This window comes from Bombus vancouverensis, chromosome 6, assembly GCF_051014615.1.
Source record: "Bombus vancouverensis nearcticus chromosome 6, iyBomVanc1_principal, whole genome shotgun sequence".
Taxonomy (NCBI): domain Eukaryota; kingdom Metazoa; phylum Arthropoda; class Insecta; order Hymenoptera; family Apidae; genus Bombus; species Bombus vancouverensis.
The window spans coordinates 10170842-10191408 of NC_134916.1; the positions used below are offsets into that span (position 1 = coordinate 10170842).

Consider the following 20567-nt stretch of genomic DNA (forward strand, 5'->3'; position numbering starts at 1 on the left):
TTTTCCGATTCCCTCGCACAATGAAGATTCTATGGTACTCTTGCTTCGCGAACCTTTGAACGGAATTCGAGATACGGTTTATTATAATTGAATTTTCTTACTTAGATTTTAACCAGAAACCGTACAGGAAAAATATGATAAATTTTTTTTTTTTTTTTTGAGATTTTCGACGTGACTCTATTTTCCTATCGTTAACAAACTTCTCAAGTCGCAGCTGAAAATTGTAAAATGTCTGTTTCTAAAATCTGTAGTTACGATAATACGATGACTTTACGACACAAGGATGGAACGAAACGCTACAAATTCACAGGGTTTGCGATTAATCGAGAATTTCGAGGTATTCGTTGAAACGCGGCCGAATTACGTGCTATTTTTCATTTGTCCTGGACGCATGATGTTCTTGCATTTCGAAGGCGATTCTCAGACGGACATGTCGCGTCCAAATTAAGGGTTAGACACGGAAGAAAGTTCCGCGCTGGTAAATTATATCAGTGGCCCAATTCCTCGAGCTTCCTCTTTCCTTCTTCTCCTTCGTTTTCAAATCCATACATCGCACGGATCGTTGGATTAATTAAACCTGAATTTAATTAAACAACCTACAACGCGCCGCTGAGAGTCAAGCGTTAAATAAATAAAGGTCGGGGTGCAAGGATTCGAAAGAGGTAGTGGGAAAGAAAATCGTAATCGAGGCCAACCGCGTGTTCCTGACTAAGGAAATTGATAGTGAACCAGGGAACGAAGTTGGAAGATCGCAAACATGCTGACCGACAGGATCAAATACGCCATGGACCATTTGTCCCACAAACAACACATTTCTCTATTGGCACGACCTAATTGGAGAAGAACGCAAACAAGGAACGCGCATATTTTGGTGAGTATCGCTCTGCATTTTCTCCATCGAGGCGATCAGTGTCGAGAAGAACTCAAACAAAGAACTCGCATACTCCGGTGAGTATATCTGCTGGCTTTTTCCTACGATCGGGTAACGTCGTATTTTTATCAGGCGAATCCTTACGGCATTCGACGAACAGCGTTGAAAGGACGAGCGTCGAAACGAATCAAAGCGATGGCGCGGCCGAAACACGTTATCAAAAAATACGATCCAACGTGAGTAATTATGCGTTCACGCGATACGTATCCACGAGGATCGATACGGTCCGCTCGACTCTTTCAAAGCTAGCAGAGACGTAGTTGCAAACTGGTTTCTCGTCTATCCATAGAAGAGTACCACCACCGTATCCGCGAATCCATCCGAAAACGCTCGCGGCTAAACCCACGAAACGCATCCACGACTTGGCGTTGCCTACAAAGAGGTGATCTTCTTTCCGCGAGACAGGCCGGAACCTCGAAGAGAATTAACGAATTGCTCGTTCCCCGATCAGATTGCTGTTGGCGAACATGAGATTTCCCACTAGCAGCGGCAACATAGCCGAGACGCTATGGAAGGTTCAGAAATCGCGCTACCGGAAATATCGATTCTTCTGCAACGCCAGACAGCAGCGCGAGATGAAGAAGAAGTGAGTTAGACAGGCACATTTATCTAAATGTTGACTGCGTACTTGAAAGTGATATACAGTGGCTCGCGAGACTATTCAGACACGTACCTACAACGGAATACTTTGCAGAATGTATTGCGCGTATCGTACGAAACTTTTTGAAATTTCGTTAACACTGCAACGAGACAACGAATATCTTCCGTATACGTTTGCGAATCGATTTCAAATTTTTCCGATACACTCGTGAATTTTACCCGAGCAGTCGTGCCCCGTTACAGCGCTAACGAAATTTCGAAAAGTTTCGTAATACGCGCATAATATGTTCGTAAAAATTTCCTGTAACAAGCGTTGGAATACTTTTTTTTCGAAACGAGATTCCAGGAATCTCACGATCTTCGGTGTATCCTATCGTAGATCGTTTCTAACTGTCGCGAAAAATTGCGAATTTGAACCATCGATCAATTTTACGATCTCGCTGCGATATCGCTTCGATCAAGTATACGTATTTTGCATCACGAGGAGGAAGCAGCTGCACGACTGTTCGTCGCGAAACGAAAGAATGACATGGCCTTGCAGATGACATCGAGAGAACGTCGACTGCAAGCGTCACAGGGAATGACGGGTAATCGGATTGTCCTTCGAACGTTTCACTCTCGCAAATGCGATCTCGTAAAGTCGGATTTGGATATCGAGCAAGGTCGTTTCCTTTCTCGCGGCCAACGAAGACAGGATCCTCGTTTGTCTGCTAACGCCGTACTCCACCGTAATTCGCGTCTCGCGTAACGTAGCAAGTTCACGAATGCAATTATCTACTTTCGAGGTGGTCTACTCTTTGATCAACTTTTCCCTTCTTGGGATTAAAGCGGTAAATTGAAGGTTGCGGGAAACGGAAAAAGTTGGCGAACGATTCGGTATCGCTGTTGGAACGATGGGAAATCATCGACGTGCCACGAGAATTTATCTTCCCTCTTTTTTTTCCCCTGGACATCGCACGAGGTTTAACGAGAAACCAGATATTGGCTTTCCACTTTCCATGTCGACTTTCCTGGGATACCTAACGTTACCATTAAACTTGGCGCGCAACTCGTGAACAGTTAGCAGACACGAGTACCCTAGATGTAATTATTAATAGTGCCCAAGGGTGTGCCGAAATTCACCAAACAAGTAGAAGCGCATGTTGCTTGCTCCTCCTCTCGGTTCCTTCACACCCTGCTCTTTCATTTTCCCGTTATTCCCGATACCGAGCGAAAACTATCCGCACGATGCGATAATTGCGCAACAGAGAGGAACCTGTTCCTCGTTGCTCGTTCCTGGGAATAGCCTAAATTTCATCCTAGTTTTCAATTTCACTTTTTACCTGGTCTCAATTTACCGGATCGCAGGCAAAAAATAATGGCGAAATTGCGCCGAGTGATCAAGCCGGAAGAATGGGATCAGCACATGGAGTTGTTGGAGATACTGGCTGCTCCTAAAGTTCCGCCCAGGCCTAGATTGCCTGTAAGAGCGTTACCAAGTTAGCGTAATTTAAAAGGAAATCACCTAGTCGAGAGACGAAGTTTTCCAAGTTGTATGCCGGTGGAACGAGGCGGAAACGAAAATGGTCGTCGATCGACGTACGCAGATCCTTCGACGCGGTGTGCCTTGTCGTTTGATAAACGACAGATTCCACCGGTGTTGCCGGTGAAAACGTCGATGAAACGTAACGGGGACACGAAAGGGACGGGGAGAAAAACGAGCGTTCGTCGTTGCGCTCGTCATACAGTAGAAACCGAGTAGAAACCAAGTAGAAAGAGACGCGGTAACAAAGGTTCGTTTCGACGACAGAGATCGATACACAGAGTAACGGTGAATTGCAGGGTAAAAAGAAAAAATGGAGGCCGGTCAACATGCGGAGGATCGAAGAATTGTCGACGCCGCCAGTGAGAGAGATACCGCAGCCCAAGGACCCGTCCGAAGTGCCAAGAAGCGCTCTCACCTACAGGATCACCAAACGTCTCCAGAAGATTGCATACCCGAAGACAGTACCGGAGATTATACCGCCACGGATCCTCGGCAAGGTTTCCCCGGGCGCGTTGAGGGCCGTAGGTACGCGCTAGAATAGCTCGGCTTTCCTTTCTTCTCTCGGATTTTTCTTTCGCCGAACTTACCACTCAGCGGACTCGTCGGTGGTTCTACCAAGGGATTTTCCAGCGTCAGAAATCGTTCGCGTGCTTACTTAAGGAAGTTAGCGCGGAAAATGGGCAAGTTGAAAATTCCGTTGTACGTATAAGCGGAGGAGCGCGGCGAATCGAAACGCACGCTGAAGGTCGGTAAGTTTGCGAGAAATTTAACCGATCCTGGTCCGAGATTCCGTTTAATTTCTCTCTCGTATTTCGAGTCAGCGCGGTTTCGCGAACCGTGAAACGGCGAAGAGTAATTAAAACGATGTTTTCCACGATTAAACGGCCGAACGAATACGCGATGTTTCACCAGCCAAGTCGTCCGCTTTCGAATAAAGAGAGATCACTTCCCCTCGACGAGGCACGAGCCACGGCCGTTTGCCTGGCAAATGTAAATTTCCTTCGAAATTTCCTCATTAGCAGGCGACCACGTTTCCGCGAGATAAGTTTGCGGACCTAATTCTTTGCGTTAGCCAATTAGCCGGTGCGTCCGACTAAACGGCCTTTTCTCCACTGCCAGCGTTCCGCCGTCACTGCTGAATTAATTCTCTTCCGTGCCATTTGTTCGCCTTAAGTGCGAACGTTAGAAGCGACAGGATGCATGGTGTTTAATTTTGCAGCTACCCCGAGGACGATAATCCTGGCGAAGCCGGTTGAACGGCCGGCAGGGATGGAGACGGATCTTCGAGAAGACGCTTTCACGGTTTCGCCGATGGCCTTAAAAGCCAAATGCTCGAGGCGGCTAAAATTTTTAGCCCGTCCCAAGAGAAGGAGATGAACTCTGAATTAACACAGGTCGCAATCGTGGAACAATAGCGCGTAACTTTCGTCCCCTACTATAACGTCACTTGTCACCGTACATTGTCCTTTATGCCGAATATAGAAAACGTTAGAAGTTTACAATTCTCTTGTACGTATGTAACGTGTACTCTTGTTTCGAGTACTGTTTGCTTCCTTCGAATATGTTCGTGAGCCATAGGACGTAAAATTATCTAAGTATTCGAACATTTTCGTCAGCCACCGTATGACCTTAACCCTTTGCACTCTGAATTTTATTTCAATTTCGTTAGCAGCAGCTTCCGACCATTTTAAGTGTTTTATTTGAAATTTACTTTAACTAAAAGATAAGACAATTTAACTGAATAAAGGAAGAATGAAATTCACTTAAATACCAGTTTTATTCACACTATCGTTGTATTTTATAACTTTTAAGTGTATGATATATCTTGAAACAATTTCCAGCATGCAATCCTGGTTTTCTTTCACGTTTCACAAAAAAAGGTGGACATGAAAGAACGTATGAAGTGAGCTGGACAAAAGAGCTCCTGAGATAAAAACTGATGTCGAGTCACACTCGACATAGGAGTGCAAAAGGTTAATGGACCACGCATCGACTGAACCACGTATCAACGTATCCCATCGGTAGTCAGCGTTTCGAGAAACAATGGTCCTACCCCGGATAACTACAACGGCACGAGTGTCTAATTTATGTTTGGAAATTATTTGACGTTTCACGCACCATCGATTCGAGGAGCTTCTTCGCGAGCAACGTTCGCCATAGAGACCCGTAGGGAACTCGTTATCCCTTCGAATTGAACCGAAACGAGAGAGGGAAACCGTGTTGCCAATCTCAGCCTCTGATTGCCATCGCGAAGTCAAAGTTCCAGCATGTACCGGCGAATTAATATGTGCTTGACTGTTTCACCGGTGAGCAACGCTGGAAACTGTTATAATCGCACTGTTACGGAAATTCCGTCGGCGTTGCGCGTCTGTCTACCGCGGATCACTTAATTCCCCGAATAACTAGTCCTGCTTCGCGAACTAGTTAATAGGATTCGAGACGTAGAATTTACACGAGAAATCCAAATACCATGATTACCGCGTTCTACTTGAGCTGACGTTTCATTTCTAAAGTCAGCGACAAGTACAAAGACTGCAGGGAAAAACGGGATAAGTTTCTCACTGTTTCTCTACTTTCCACAGAGCAGCGATTTCGAAATTCCTTCGTCCAAAATCGTCCTTACGTTTCATTTTTTTCTTTTTCCACCCTGTGGATTTCAAAAATATTGTTTGTCGTATCATATTGAAATATCACTTGCCCCAGCGGTTATACCTTTTCGTAATCCTACAAACTTCAAAGAAAGAAGTACGAAAGCTGAATGAAAATTAGGCTATTGCGTACCAATAAGTATTGCTCTTTAGTTACGGAAAAAAAAAAGAAAAAACAAACATGAAAATTAACAAAAATATAGCTGTCGTACAGCTCTTTTTCCCTGTGATGTTCGTGCGATACCTTGGGACGATTTCTGCTCTTTTATTGCAAGAAAGATGGAGGATAATAAAATAAAAGAGAAATACGTCTCGCGAACGAAGAAGCGTGAAATAATGGGCAGGAGTGTTCAATAGTCGTGTAAAAATGTTGAAGATGCCAGAGGAAAAGAATACAATGGGGATTCTATAGCGACAGTTAGTGTGTTTACACCGGATCGATGTCTCGCGGTACATCGACGGCAACGATGTTCGATACGTGTCACGTATTCCGTACGGACGGACGTCCCGTGCTCGATAGAAATTCGATAGAAATTCGATAGAAATTCGATGGAAAGGAGTCCGAACGTGTGGAACTTCTCTCGTCGACCGAGCCACCGATCGCTTCCACTCGCTGCAACGATTTTGTAAATAGAAGGCTGGTTCTGGCTTTTTGTTCTCGTTGTACGGAAGCACCGTCCCCTCTGCTGGGCAAATTTGTTCCATTTTCATGCGGACTCGTTAGGAACGACATTCTTTTTTCAACCGACGGGAAACACGGAGCGGGAAGGTTGTTCAGGAAAGGTCTTCGTTTCCAACGGAGAAACGAACAACGTCGATATTCTCTTTAGTCGAAATTAAAGGTATAAAACGCGACTCGAGATTCTTTCTTATCCTCTAATACCATCCGGTTACTATCTTTAATAAAATAAAATCGAATGTTTAAAAACTGTTGCACGTAACGTAAAAGTGCGGAAAGAGAAGAATGGGCGTATGGAGCGCAGCTTTGTGATATTTTCGCTAGAAAACAAAAAATTGTAAAGGGAAGCACAGGAACGAATGGTCGGTTGCCAATATGCAGGTTAAATGGAGAAAATAAGAATACGTCGGTAGAAGCTAAACGATGCATAGACTACGATCGAAACCAGCCACTTTTTGTAGAAATGCCATTGGATATTGTGGATTTCCTACAGGTATGATGACTCCATTGATCCTTAACAATCGGTTCAGCCAAACAAAAATTAATAACGAAGCCGAAGATAAAGAGCTTTCCGATGTAGTAAACTGACCTACTTTTATAACCGTAAAATCGATATTACATTCGCAGCAACCTAATAAATTACCAAGAGTAAATCGATTAGACATTACGCGTAATCCTACTGGATGATGATGCTTTAGTATCAATCTATTTAGTATGAAATTCATCGAAACAAGGTTATAGAAACAAGTGTGCATACTTTGCACAAACTAATTACTCTAATAAATAAATAACCAAGTCGTGTTTCTTCTTTCGAACGATTGAGAACAGAGATCAAGTTCTACAAGAATGGTTCGTTTCGTTTCCATGAGAAAAATGTAGCCACGTTGATTTTCTTTTCAGTTTAAATTAAAGTTGTTCTCGAGAGCAGAAACCGAACGAATGAAATGGCTCGTAAAATTTCCTCGGCCATCGTGAAGATAAATGGATTGTCTCTGCATCGTATACCTATTAGGCAGTATCAATATGCCTCAGTTTCGTGGATTGACACCGATTTGAGTGGAAACAGAGCAACGAGCTTGCTTCATCGTGAATCGTATTGGCCCCCCGTCGATCGTTCCAGATCGTATCTGTTTTCATTTCATTCTCCTCTCGATTCGATTGGAAACACCGTAGGAGACAAACCAGGAATTCAGAACGAGTTCCGTGTAATCCTTATTTCCAGACAATCATCCTGACAAAATCAGTGATCTCGTCGCGTGTTTCGTTATCCGTGCTTGAAAATAACAAGATTGCCGGATATGCATTTCTATTTTATAGAAGAAATCGCGTAACGCATTGAAACGCGCTACCGTTGCAAAGTACGCGGACGGTTCATTATCTTCGATGGGATGCATTTTAATTACGAGACTACGGATAAATCGAATTGCAGCGATTTTAATCTTTCTAAACATCATAGCTACGTATAATGGAATATTGTGACACCGTTAAATTGCTATTCCAATTTGTATTTTCCGCGCCTGCAAATAACAACATTTCCAGATACACGTTTTTATTCTGTGCAGCGAATCGCGTGACGTATTAAAATACACTATCGTCCGAAAATATTCCTGCGGTATATTATTTTTGACAGGACGTATTTTAATTACAAAACTACGGACAAATCGAATTGTCACGGTTTCGATCTTTCTAGCCGCAGTGTACCTACGGTAGAACATTGCGACACGATTATATCTGTATCCAAAAATTTTATTTTCCGCCCCCTGGGCATAGGAGGATTGGCAGAATTTTCAAATTTCTCGGTGAATCTTATGTAGAAAAATTAAAAGCAGCTTCGGCTTGCAGGGATCGTTCGGTACAGATGTAACGGAAAACACAAGGAGCAGAGGGACAACAGAGAAACATTCTAACCCAGGATCTCGTGGATTTCTATTCATCCGTTATTTTCCCGATACATTTCGTTCAAAAAGATATTATAGATTCACCGCAATACAGCAACGATCGTTTCCCCGCTTGTTGGGAATTCGTTCAACAAAAATATCCAATACGTCGAATCTTGCCAGAAACCATTAGCGGAAACGAAATATAAAGAAAATTCATGCAAAAGCTATTTTATTTTTGATACAGATTGTATTTATTAAGAAATAAAACGAGTGAAACTATAACGAACGAACTATTAACGTTTATGAGAATTAATATTTTTAATTAAGTATAAGATTTTAAGCAGGTAGCTGTCTCGCACACTAAAAATTCCAAATGAATAATTTGAATATTTTTGCATATTGTACGCATTTTATGTACTTTAACATCTTATATATTCAGATAAAACAATGAATATAAAACAACGAAAGCGGAATTTAAAAAATAAAAATAAAACGTCGTCAATGCTAGAAATTTTCTATCCATTGACGACAATTCGATATGAAACTCACTATAAAAGGCAATGTACAAGGTTGAAAATTAGTACGAGAACTACTTAATTATCTAAAGTGCTCTAAATTATATGGTGATCCATAATCGTAACTCGTAACTTTTCATTCTTTCGCGTCGCTAATAACCCGTGCAAAAGTTTAATGCGACTATAAATAATAAAAGAAAAATTGCTCCTTTTCCCGATCTTGTTCCATAAGTTAGACGAAACCGTATACGCTATGTGATAGTATCTTGGTCTAAACTAACAAAGAAGAATTATAAATCATCGAGTTCTGTAGATCCTTGGACAGTACAGACTTCAGATGCCTATTCACCGTACTTGATACACTGTACTCGACTTTCGTTCAAGCAGCTTACGCCAAGATATTTTTCGCGACAATATACGCAAAAGTCAGCTTCATTATTATTCCGTTACTTGCGGGTTCGTTTGCTTCGTTCTGTTTCTTCATAGAATCGTTCCAAGTGTCAGATACCGTTAATAAGTTATCATTAACTGAACGATAAATGTATTTTATTTTTACTTTATTTGTACTTTTTATAAAACAACACGAAAAACGTCTACTATTAATAAATAGTAAAAAGTATTTTTTTTACAGATTGAAAACAAAGTGCGGAGAAAAGACTAATATTATTTTCAAAGCAATGGAAAAACTAAGATGAGAATAGCAAAAAAATACAAGAAATCGAACGATCCGTTGGAACGTTCGTTTCGTAACAAACCTGTTAAAAAAGTTCTTTCAATAAAATATAGCAGAATGTAATTGCCAAATGGCCGCCAGTGTTTTCGAAATATTTTTCGTTCTTTTTTCTTTTTTTTTTTTTTTTTTTTTACAAATTTCCTCCGCGCAGCAAATTGTCAAGGTTAGCCAGAAAAAAATGCACGTATCGCAAAATAAGAACTATTGACATTGTATTCTCGAATACTGTACGCGAAACATCGTGCAACAATAGGACGACAAATATTGCAAACGTACAATGGATTACGTGCGACGCGAATCAACGTTCGTAAGAGTGAATTCGCGAAGCGGAAAAAAGCGGATGTTAGCGTAGCTGTAATTGAAGAGGTAGTTGCGGTAAGGGGTAGGGTAGAACCCTTTCGAAATACATCCACTACCACGTGACGAATGGAATGTAAATGTAAAGGGTCGAGGACGAGCGAAATCCTCTTATGATTCCGTCCACGTTCGGACACTCTTCTGCCTGGCTGTCGGAGCGGTCCAGTCAAGCCTTTCTCTCTCTCTCTCTCTCCCTCTCTCTCTTTCTTTTCCAGTGTACGTCACTTCTAGTTCTCTTCCTTTCTCAGCCTCGTTGTATAGTGCAAGCAGAATTTCAACCAGACGTCAGGAAAGTTAAAGGTTTAGCGGAAATGAACGTGTAATCGTAGATAAGCGGATGCAGAGTGAAAACAGTTATTAACTAAATATTAAAGGAAGAAGGAATATTCCGCATTTCAGCAATAAGTTTCTATTAAACAGGAGTTTTCATCTCGACTGGTTCCTTCAAAGGGAAACGGAAATTAATAAACGGCATTCTTCGGATCAATTTCAAAGTTGTCGAGTATTACGAATTTGAAACTATGCGTGTATTATATCGAAATTGAATCACGTAGCCGGACCACCATTATTCCATGTTCACGGAATAATTAATACGATTGATCGATGGACGACGTTAATTAATGATCGATTATAATATTATTTTGGCACATGAACTTCTAAATTAAACACGCCAGTGAACGCAACGTGTCAAACACAATTTCGATGGATACATTCGAATTTTTTCTTTTCCAATTACTCCTAGTTTCCAATTAACTTTCCGTATTGCATCCATCCACCTATTAAATTATTTTCAATTAACATTCCCACGTTCCAACGAATTGCACGTCATCTTGCGAGTTGCCTATTTACCGGGGACATGTTTCTGCAAGCTACGCCGTTTTAAATCGTATCCAAGCGAAACATTCGCCAAGTGAGGTCGAGGTTCGGCTTTATTGGATATTGGAAAACGTCCCCATCTCTCTCCCGTGCCGCTGTAAAGGCTGGTCCTTGGAGATCAACGAGATCCTGCGGCCACCTACGATCATTGTTCAGACCTACGGCTATTCCAGGTCAATCCACGGGTCCCGTGGAAAGGCTGGCTTTACGAGACCTCACCCCCGATGACGGACGACACGCTGACTCCCGTAAATTTTCAAACTTCCTTCCTGCATTATGTATAGCCGTCGAAGTAGCCGTTTCCAGTCTGGGGAACCAACCGATCGCTCGCCTTCAGTCGCCACCAATCGAATGATTGAAGACTGACGTTTTTGCTGACTGACTTCTGTAACTTATTCGACGAATGAAAAAATTGCAGAAAAGAACGATTTTTGTTTTGAGCAAATATCCGTTCTATCGTCGTTAAGGAATTATTCTAAATTTTGTTACACGTCATATCTGTTTTTCTTTTTTGTATCTTTTGGAAAAGGAATATATATATATGTGTGTGTGTACAATAATCGTGTTAAACAATACACATCATACAACCGATTGAAACTTCTGGCGCATAAATTACGCTTCATCGATTATTTCAATAATACAGCTAACGTGATTGCTGCATTCTAATCTGCGCTAGATATTAGGTTGTCCGAAAAGTTTCTTTCGTTTCATAAGGAAATAATAGACGCACATTATACACGAACATAATAATAGAACTAGAACGAAATAGATCGTGTCTAATTCAATAAAATAATATAAAACAGAAATTGTTGTTCATCTATTATCACGTTAGGAAACGAAAGGAACTTTTCGGACAACCTAATATATTCATAAGTCTCGCATATCGGAGTTTAAAGAAAGAATATTGTTCGCAATGGCAGTCTCCTGGTGTAATTTACTCGTTAATTTTAATAACTGTTTCGCCTGAATAAAGATTGATAGCGAAACTAAAGACGCTTCTGATAAGAAATTCCTGAATGGAAAAAAGAACGAAATTTCGTAATGAAAGTCTTAAGTAAAACACTAGCACCGTAGCAAGTTGTTCTACTTTTATATCTATAAAGCGTTACTTGCTCGCTGGCTCCACGAATTTACCAAAAGTCATTCGATTCGACGTTACACAACCCTTGTTCGCGATAACGGTTTATCGTTGAAAGTGTCGCTATCTTATAGGAACGCCACGAATGTCTATGCTTTATTCAAAGTAGTACGAATTATCCTCGCAAAAAAAGAAGGAAACATCGCACTTTTTACGATAAAGAAATCGCTTCTCGAGAAAAAACTTGGTCATTTCTCTCGGATCATTTGCTTGATTAACACAACAGGTCGATCGATGCTCGCGGAAACTTGAACATCGTGTCGACGAAGTACCGTGCTTCTTGGACCGTGTCGGGTACCGTGACGCAATTTCGCGAATGTGTTTGCATACTCAGAACTGTTAAGATCGAGAGAAGCAATTGGTAGAATGAAAGTTGATGAGAAATTAAAGGAAAAGGCTGGCGGTATCGTTTTCCACACACTTCGTTGAAACGCGTTACGAAATTGCAATCGTTTCTCTATACTCTGGGCGAAAAAATCAAAACGATCGTTAAAAGAGTTAACGTCCTTCCAAATAATCTCGATTTCGCCAACATTCGACATAAGTCGAGCTCAAGTAGTAACGTAATCAATATCCGTGTAATCGGTTGCCAGGTATCGTTACTAGCGGCCTCGGGCTACGTTCGATAAAACCGTAGAACAACCAACTGATGACTTTTATGCTTTCTCATCTGTTTAATATAAAATATCGAGGATTCGATTAATTGCGGGTCGTCCAAGTCGACGAAGAACACTTGTGGAAAATCGATAATTCTGTAATCGGGACGCGACGAAAAATGACGAGGAGCTCGTTCTCGATGACTTTCGGAGCGTGCGAATATTTTCACAAAATCGCTGGCTGCGTGAATCGATGCGACGATTAGCTTTCGTTTGTTACGAGTCCGATCAATTAACGACTATCATCGAAGAACGAATTAAAATTAAATTATATAGTAGAATATTTGATAAAACAAGATAAATCGTTATCAAAGGATCTCGTAAAATTTAAAAATGTAAAACGAGACTCATCAGTTTCTATCTATTACTCGTGCTACGGCTGAAAAAGTAAAAAATATGTAGACACTTGCTTGTTTCTGGCAGAGAGTAATTTAGTTAAAAAATTACAAATGAGAAGATCCATCGCGATTTTATCCTTTATTAAAGCTGCCCTGGAATATCACGACGCGATAAAATCTAGTTTTTAAAGTTAATATGCAACAAGAAATTAGCATATGTCAATTTTAATTTAAAAAGTTCCCTATTAGCAGCTGCTTCGGTTGTCAAGCTTCAGATAAGATAGAGAAGATTTTTCCAAATCGATAAAGAATCAACAATTGATAAAGAATTGATAAAATGATAAAGTTTATTTTAATGGTAACATTTAAAATCAGTTAATACTTGTACGAATAATATATTTAACGTTAACGTATCGATGACAAGGTTTCAAGTAAACAGATGTTTGTCGATGCCAAAAGAAGATAGTAAAGATTGCTTTCCATCGTTACTTTGCGAGAACTTTAATCGAGAGAAATCTTAACTCCACGTACGGCAAAATACATCGTTTCTTACGACGGATAAACTTCTTTCCCGCATCGAAATTTTAGACATTTCGGTACAAAATTTATACTACGTATAAACTCTCTGCTAAGAAGTTGCTCGTTCGTATTATACGTCGGCATAATATACAAGCTTTGCGTATAATATCTTTTTTGCTACGTAGTTGTCTGCAAGCTGTATCCGGCAGCCAAGTATCTGGCAAATTATCCGCCTAATATTCTTCTACGCGATTATACGATCCTCCCTTGCTTTCCCTCGTTTCTCAACACTTCCCTTCCTGCCTGATACCATTCCCATTTCCTCGCCAACTTATGACTCCAACGTCACGCGAAACTTTTGCCATCAGAAAACCTGTTTTTCTATTTTCTCCTTATATACGTTACCGTGTCTATCGAATGTAACTTCTTTCCGACGTTTTCTCCGTTCCTTCCTTCCTTCCTCGCTGTTCTCCGCTCTCGTCCTTAATTTTATTTCTGCCATTCTTTCCGCACTTATCGTCCAGGTCGACGGTACGGTATCGCGTGTAACGTCTGTGTTTCGCGCGAGACGCGTGCAACCAAACGAAAGAAACAAGGTTTTGAGAGGCTTCAACGAATATCGCGGATACGATACACCGACGCGACGTTCCTGTACGCGGAAGACAATTGGCTTGAAAGCAACAAGCGAACGGGTATAAATTACTCAAAGGATGTACTTTTTTTTTCACTTTTTATTTATTCGAACCATCTCTCTCTCTCTCTCTCTCTCTCTCTCTATCTCTATCTATCTATCTTTCTCTCTAGGGACAGGAGCGCTGGAAGAAATTATTATTCGAACCGTATTTCTCTCCTCTCGCTCTCTCTTTCTCTCTAGGAACAGGAGCGCTGGAAGAAATTATAACACCGAACGATCCCACAAAGGCAAAAGCGTTCGCGTGACCCTACCTTGGTCGCAATAAAGAGTACCTACCTAAAGAGTGGCGGCACAAGTAAAGTACAGACGGTTTTCAAATTATTAGAAATTCTCACGGAAGAATTCACGATAACGAGAAACGAATCTAATTACATACGTTGTTTATTCGTCTCGTCGGGTTTCCCGGCTCCAGCCAAGATATTTCATTTCACGGAATACGTTTTACAGATATGTTTTAATTAAATGGACGTCCGCAGTGGCTATCGCGTAATTAGCGTTGTTTCAGTGAAATCGATGCCTGTTTCAGATCGAAATCCGGTGACCCGCGCAACCAACGTCGGAGAAATCGAACCTTTCACCGCAGTCGTCGCGCCGTGAACCGCGATTGCTCGTATGCAACGAGCGAAATTAGGCAGAAGGCCGTTCACCGAAGACCAACGAGGCGCCATTTCACGTTGAAATAAATCATTAATTTACCATAGCTGCAGCAAGAGCATACGATTCGCAAAGAACGAGAAAACGCGGTGAACGATGTTCGTTCGTTCGCGAATAACTTTCGCGTCAGTTTTACGTACAAGAGGCTCGAAACTTTCGGTTTTCGCTAGAAAGGGATGGAGGAGCACGGAGACAGGGCGACAAACAACCAGCCAAGGAATCTAATTTTACGGTGTGCCGGCTTCGATTTCCGCACGATCCGATGATTTCACCTAATAAACCTCGTGTTCGTTCACCGCGTTTAACGAAACCGGAGGCAGGCTGTTGAGGGATGAAACGCGATCGTTGACAGGCTCGATCCGCTGACAAACAATTACCACGATATCGGCCACAAAATTCGTATTACAAGCTGCAAGCTAGTTCTGACTAGCAAATAGGTAACGACGTTTGCCGAAACTGCTGTTTAATATAAACGTTAACAACGTACGTGTTTAATATTTCGCGATGCAAGCCACAAAATCGAAGTAACCGCGGTGCATGTAGAATTCCGATTAATTCGCCGTAATGTTCGGTCGAGCACGACCGCCAAATACATAGATCGTCAGGCGTTTCGCCTGGTCATTAACGCGTACCGAACCGAGAGGAAATCGAAGCAGAAATTGACGGTGAAAAAGTTATGTCGAAAAAGTTACGTGGAAATTTAATAAAAAAAAAAAAGAGATTACAAAAGGAAAAAAAGAAAATTTCATCGGTAAAGCACTCGGACGAAAAAAGTTTAAAAGTAAAAAAAAAACGAACGCGAAGACGAATCGATCGCGCAGGTACGTTCTATTTAAACATTAGAATCTCCCGAGCGTTTGCCACTTGAAAGGCGAAACGCGTTGATTGAACGCGCCGAGATCTCGAGCAACGTATATTAAATTATTATTCATTATCTCGGTTGCCGCAGCCTCGACTTCTTTTTAGATACCAATTTCGGCTGGTATTGCCGAGACAGCGTCTCATAGAAGCTCTAAACCGTGCTTTAGCCACGAAAGCAGCTCGAAAGGAAAAAATAGGGGAAACCAGTTAAGGGAGACGTTGCATTCGCTGAATCGAGCCTCGGCTCGACTTTAAACGGCCGCTCATAATTCTCAATGAATCCGAAAGCAACTGTCAATACGCGAAATTAAACGGTCAATAAACCTTGGCGAACGGCAGCCAGAGCTTTTTGCACGATCTATAAAACACGTAAAATAACCGCGAATAATGCTGCAATTCGACCCTTTTACGTCGTCGCCATGGAGCGGTATATCCGTTTCACAGAGGCGGGATAATAAAGCGATTGCGGAAAGGTACCCCTAAAATCCTTTTAATTGGTCGTTACCACGAGAGGATATAACGGAACCGTGGCTTTTTCACGAAAAGAAAAGAGAGCAAGAAATCATTACCGATGACACGCGGCGAAGAGATTCACCGAAAAAATGTAGAATTTACTCGGTCAACCCTTCCACGATGTAAAGAAATTCGTGCGAGTTTCGGATAAATTTAGGCTGGAAGCCTGAAAAAACGCTCGAGGAGAAATAAATTTGAAAATTTCTGCAGTATCCACCAACTTGACTAATTCTTCACTAAACAGGTTCAGACCTTATTCTCTCTTAAACGAGGTTCTAAAAGAAAAAGATTTATTCGACGTTTTCAACTTACCTGCGCATGTAGAACAACTCTCTGTCGCCCATCTATTCCTGTCTAGCCGGAAATTAGTCAAATTGGTATTACGTATAGTTGACAAATTTTCAAACTCTAGTTTCTCGAAAATGAAACCGTCAACGCGATTTAGTTATTCTTGATTTTCGTCGTATTTTCAGCCATAGGATCTCCCTGGCTACGTACCACGGTGCATAAACTGTCTCGTCCAGGTGTAAAAAATAATATTAAAATACCAAACAAGTACGCATATCAGAGACAAAAAGATTTCCGTAACTGAAAGGAATTAATATCTACCGCTTGCGAGATTAATTAAAATTATCAGTATTTATTTCTTATAAAAACTCGAAGGTTCATATTGTTCGTATCTGTGCGATAAATGCAAGAGATCTTAACGATAAAGATGTAGTCATTTTCTCAGTCGTTCATTACGAATTCTTCGTTGTTTTATTACACTGTGAGAAGGTTGAAGCGTGTCAAGGCGAAAGTCATAGAGATACCGAACGATAAAGAAAAGAAAGGAATAAAAGAAGCGCGGAGATAGAGGAGATTTAAAGCGCCATAACTCAATGGGATCGGCGCTATATTAATCTTCGGGATTTTCATTAACTCTGTAGAATATGTTCTTTTTTAATCTGCGCGTGATACGGCAGCGACGGATCGTTGAAACTGAATCCGCGCGTTGCAAGCGTGGCTTGCTGAGGAAACTGTGCTTGCGTGCCGTGGCCGATAACGCTAAGTTGGAGGCTTAGCTAAAAGGAAATAAAGATAAATGACGGCATTTCGTGCAGGACAAATTGAAAGTGGAAGGATGCCATCATATATCAGTATTTGTTCTGGTCTCTCGCGCATCGCCAATAACCCACAACATCTCGAGAATCTATATCTTCACAATTAAGAGCGACAGCTACGACGACAGCTGCCACTCTCGGCCACTCGAATTCCATTAAAACAATCTTTCACAGCCGATTTCGTCTGTATGTTTCGTTTCTTCCTTAACCACGCTGTATTCTTCCCGTCATTTTCGAGCCAACTGCATTCTCAGAATATGACGAAGATGAATATGAAGGAACTTTCACGAATACGCACGATTTTTCATTTCAATTTTATGTTAAATCAGTCGAGGATCGAAAATTTCACGGCAGCGAGGTCGGAAAATATAGTTTCGGAAGGAACGGAGGTGGAAATTTAACGAAAGTTGGCCGCAGCTCACCTCTTCGAAATGAAAAAATTAATAAAGTCGAACAAGTGGAATTTTGTTTCTCGGCAATGGACGAAGAATAGAAAAATTGCTTGCGGTAGTTAGAAACAATAACATCCCGATGGTATTATTACAGCACGATAATGTTCAAACAAAATTCGCACAAGATGAAATTTCGCCCGTGATAGCCCCCAAGGATTAAGACTGTGATAAATCTCTCTCGTATTCATCCCTGTAACTTCGTTGAGAGTTTAAATTTTGATAAACTGTTGCGTACGCTTAGAATCTTGAAAAAATTAAAAATTCGATCGTTTTAGACATCAGGATGGTGTACCCTTTAATCCGCAATTTTCATCTCCATTTAGTAACGAGGATGTTAGAGGGAAGAAAATATGACGTCCAACATTATCCAACACGGTTTACAATAGGAAACCTTGGTCCGTTTCAATATTGACTGTATACCTGCGAATATATGAAACGTTTCTGCTTTCTATTCGTAAAGGGATAGAACACAGACAATGCAAAATAGGGAAACGTTTCTTGTGGAAATATTTGATTTTATGTCAGATCTCATCGCTGACTTGGAAGGTTGCGTCGAAACAGACATGATTGCAACAAGCCTGAAATTTCGGAAGCCCGTTTATACGAAAATAGCGTCGATCCATGCTGAACCAGGACAGCGAAATAAAAACCGGCCAACGTAGTTTCCAATCTGACAAAGACAAATAGCGTTTGCCGAGCACGGAATCGAAGCGACGCGACCAACTATTCGCGTGATAATAACGAGCGATCGTCCAGAAACGCATCTCATTTGTCAGAAACCGAATCTATTGCCAGTCTCGTTTCCTTGTAGATATCCTGCCTGATAGTTGCCATTTACACCGACGAAAACTATTCGTCTCCGAGCAGCTTTCCTGTTCCGGCTGCTCCATAGAACACGTAAGTTCGTTGTGCTTACGCATATTACGGTCTTTGAAAGATTGATATTATCGTTAAAAATTTGAAAGTAATTTAGAGCCGAAATAGTAAATGGTGTAAGCGATGATAAAATAAAACGATATTTTTTAAAGAGAAGGTACATTGGTGCACGGTCTGTCTGAATAATATACCACTTTTTACTGCAGTTTCGAACTTACTTAAGTTTAGATAGAAATAGAACGTCAAATACGTATGCAACCACGTTTACAAGTATTAAGACCTTTTTGTAGAAACTCTGTTATATCGCAGACATTATACAAATATTATTCAAACGTTGAAGGGAGCGTTTCCACTTTTGCCACTTGTACGCATTCCTCGCTGTTTCAACAGCTTCATAAAAAAGATAAAATAGAGGAGTTAATCGATGATTCTATTTGAAATTTCTGTCGATGGTTATTCAACGAATGCTCGTAATAAGTAGAACAATAATTCGAGTTTCATGGAAAATAACTATACTTGTGTCCGCTCTCGATACTCGATCTGTTAGCATTCTGCTTCTGTTTCGTTATTCCCTTCTTTTAATTCAACTTGGTTTACATTATCGTACGTTTGTCGCGATAACGATGTCGCTTAGAACGAACTTTAGAAATTCAAATATAATTTAAGCCCGATCGCGAGCAGTCGTTTTTATCAGAAAGTAATTCAGTCGCTGAGCTTCGATCAAATTGTCACTTCCTTGCTATCGACTGCTGTCAGTCTCCTATAAAATTGGATTAGAACACGTAACAGAATTTTGAATCGATGGTAACTATATTGGAAAGTTGTAGCCGAACGCAACGGTGATTCGCTTGCGATTCAATTCCGAATTCTGATCTCCGAATTCTTCGCTGGCCCCGTGTACTCGATAACCAAAATCGAGTTTTCAAATGTTTCATTTGTCGGAACACGCAGCCGCTGTAACCATAGCCTAATGTTAGGTCCCCGCTGACCTGGACTCTACGCAAATTGTTCATGCACGGAGCCGCAAATACTCACGGGCAAAACACACATACACTCGTTGTGAATAGAGCCTTTCATGTATCGTTTCCCTAGCGAATAGTGTTCTCTGTTCACTGACAAATTCGCCGCGCGCTACTTGCTATTTGCAAAAGTGTCGACACTATCGGCAAACAGCAGCGTAGATTCAGCATTACGTATCGATATTGATTCGGCATCGATGAATTGGAAGAAAAGAAGCGAGACGAGTAAAGGCAAGAGGATACAGAAGAAAAAGATGGAGGAGAAGAGAAGAAAAGGAGAGAAAGAGGGAATGAAGAAACACAAGCGAAAGAAAGAAGAAGTAAAAGAAAGGAAAAGAAAGGGAAGTAGAACTGAAAGCACGGCAAAACGAAGAGATTGAAGGGAAGAAAAAGGGAGCATTAAGAATAGTATTTACTTTTTTCCTGTTTACCTATCAGAGTTACAGCAGCGATTAAATAATGCTTGTTTAACCTGAGATTCTTATACTCTTCTATCCTTTCTCAATAATTTAATCAACTTCGATCTTCGCCTTTAACACCGTGTCTTAAAACGCTTTCTTAAAACAATTTCTATCTAATTGTAACTCTGATTAGTTTAGCTGATTAATCGTTATTCGTTTATTTCCCAATTTTCTTTTTTTTCTTTTTTTTATGTTCACGTCGTAAAGGCACATGTATCACAGGAAAATAAAAGGTACTAAGATAATGCATATAATTAAATGTCCGGAAAAATGGTCTTGGGATAATCTGATGCTTAAACGTAGAACGTAAATACTTCCATGTTGGTCGACAGCCGTCTACTACCAATTCAGCTCCGTTAGCGAGTGACAGTATTTTTATGTTACATCTTGTCCCGATGACGTGACAATTAAAAGATTCGCGTGGTTAAAGCAGAAGGTCGGCCAGGAAAGGTAAACAGAGAGACCCGGCCCGTGCAACTTTTTTTTATCCGGGAAAGTTTAATTACGTTTTCGTTAAGCTTTGACATGGCCGATCTGAT

At 41.0% G+C, this 20567-nt stretch overlaps 1 protein-coding gene across 1 annotated transcript; it reads left to right on the forward strand.

Annotated features, from left to right (window-relative positions):
• The first annotated feature begins 757 nt into the window (after positions 1–757).
• On the forward strand, positions 758–4433 carry Theg (Testicular haploid expressed gene). The gene is made up of 7 exons (XM_033332193.2): positions 758–871; positions 1004–1107; positions 1221–1313; positions 1383–1517; positions 2879–2993; positions 3353–3581; positions 4276–4433. The coding sequence occupies exons 1-7, from the start codon at positions 758–760 to the stop codon at positions 4431–4433; spliced, it is 948 nt and encodes a 315-aa protein (XP_033188084.2).
• The last annotated feature ends 16134 nt before the right edge of the window (positions 4434–20567 follow it).

What these genes read in the sequence shown, in the direction of transcription:
- Theg (XM_033332193.2), top strand. Translation starts at nt 758, where the DNA reads ATGCTGACCGACAGGATCAAATACGCCATGGACCATTTGTCCCACAAA. An exon ending in CGCCCAGGCCTAGATTGCCT is followed by an intron (nt 2,994 to 3,352) that starts GTAAGAGCGTTA and finishes GGTGAATTGCAG; the next exon opens with GGTAAAAAGAAAAAATGGAG. An exon ending in GGGCGCGTTGAGGGCCGTAG is followed by an intron (nt 3,582 to 4,275) that starts GTACGCGCTAGA and finishes TTAATTTTGCAG; the next exon opens with CTACCCCGAGGACGATAATC.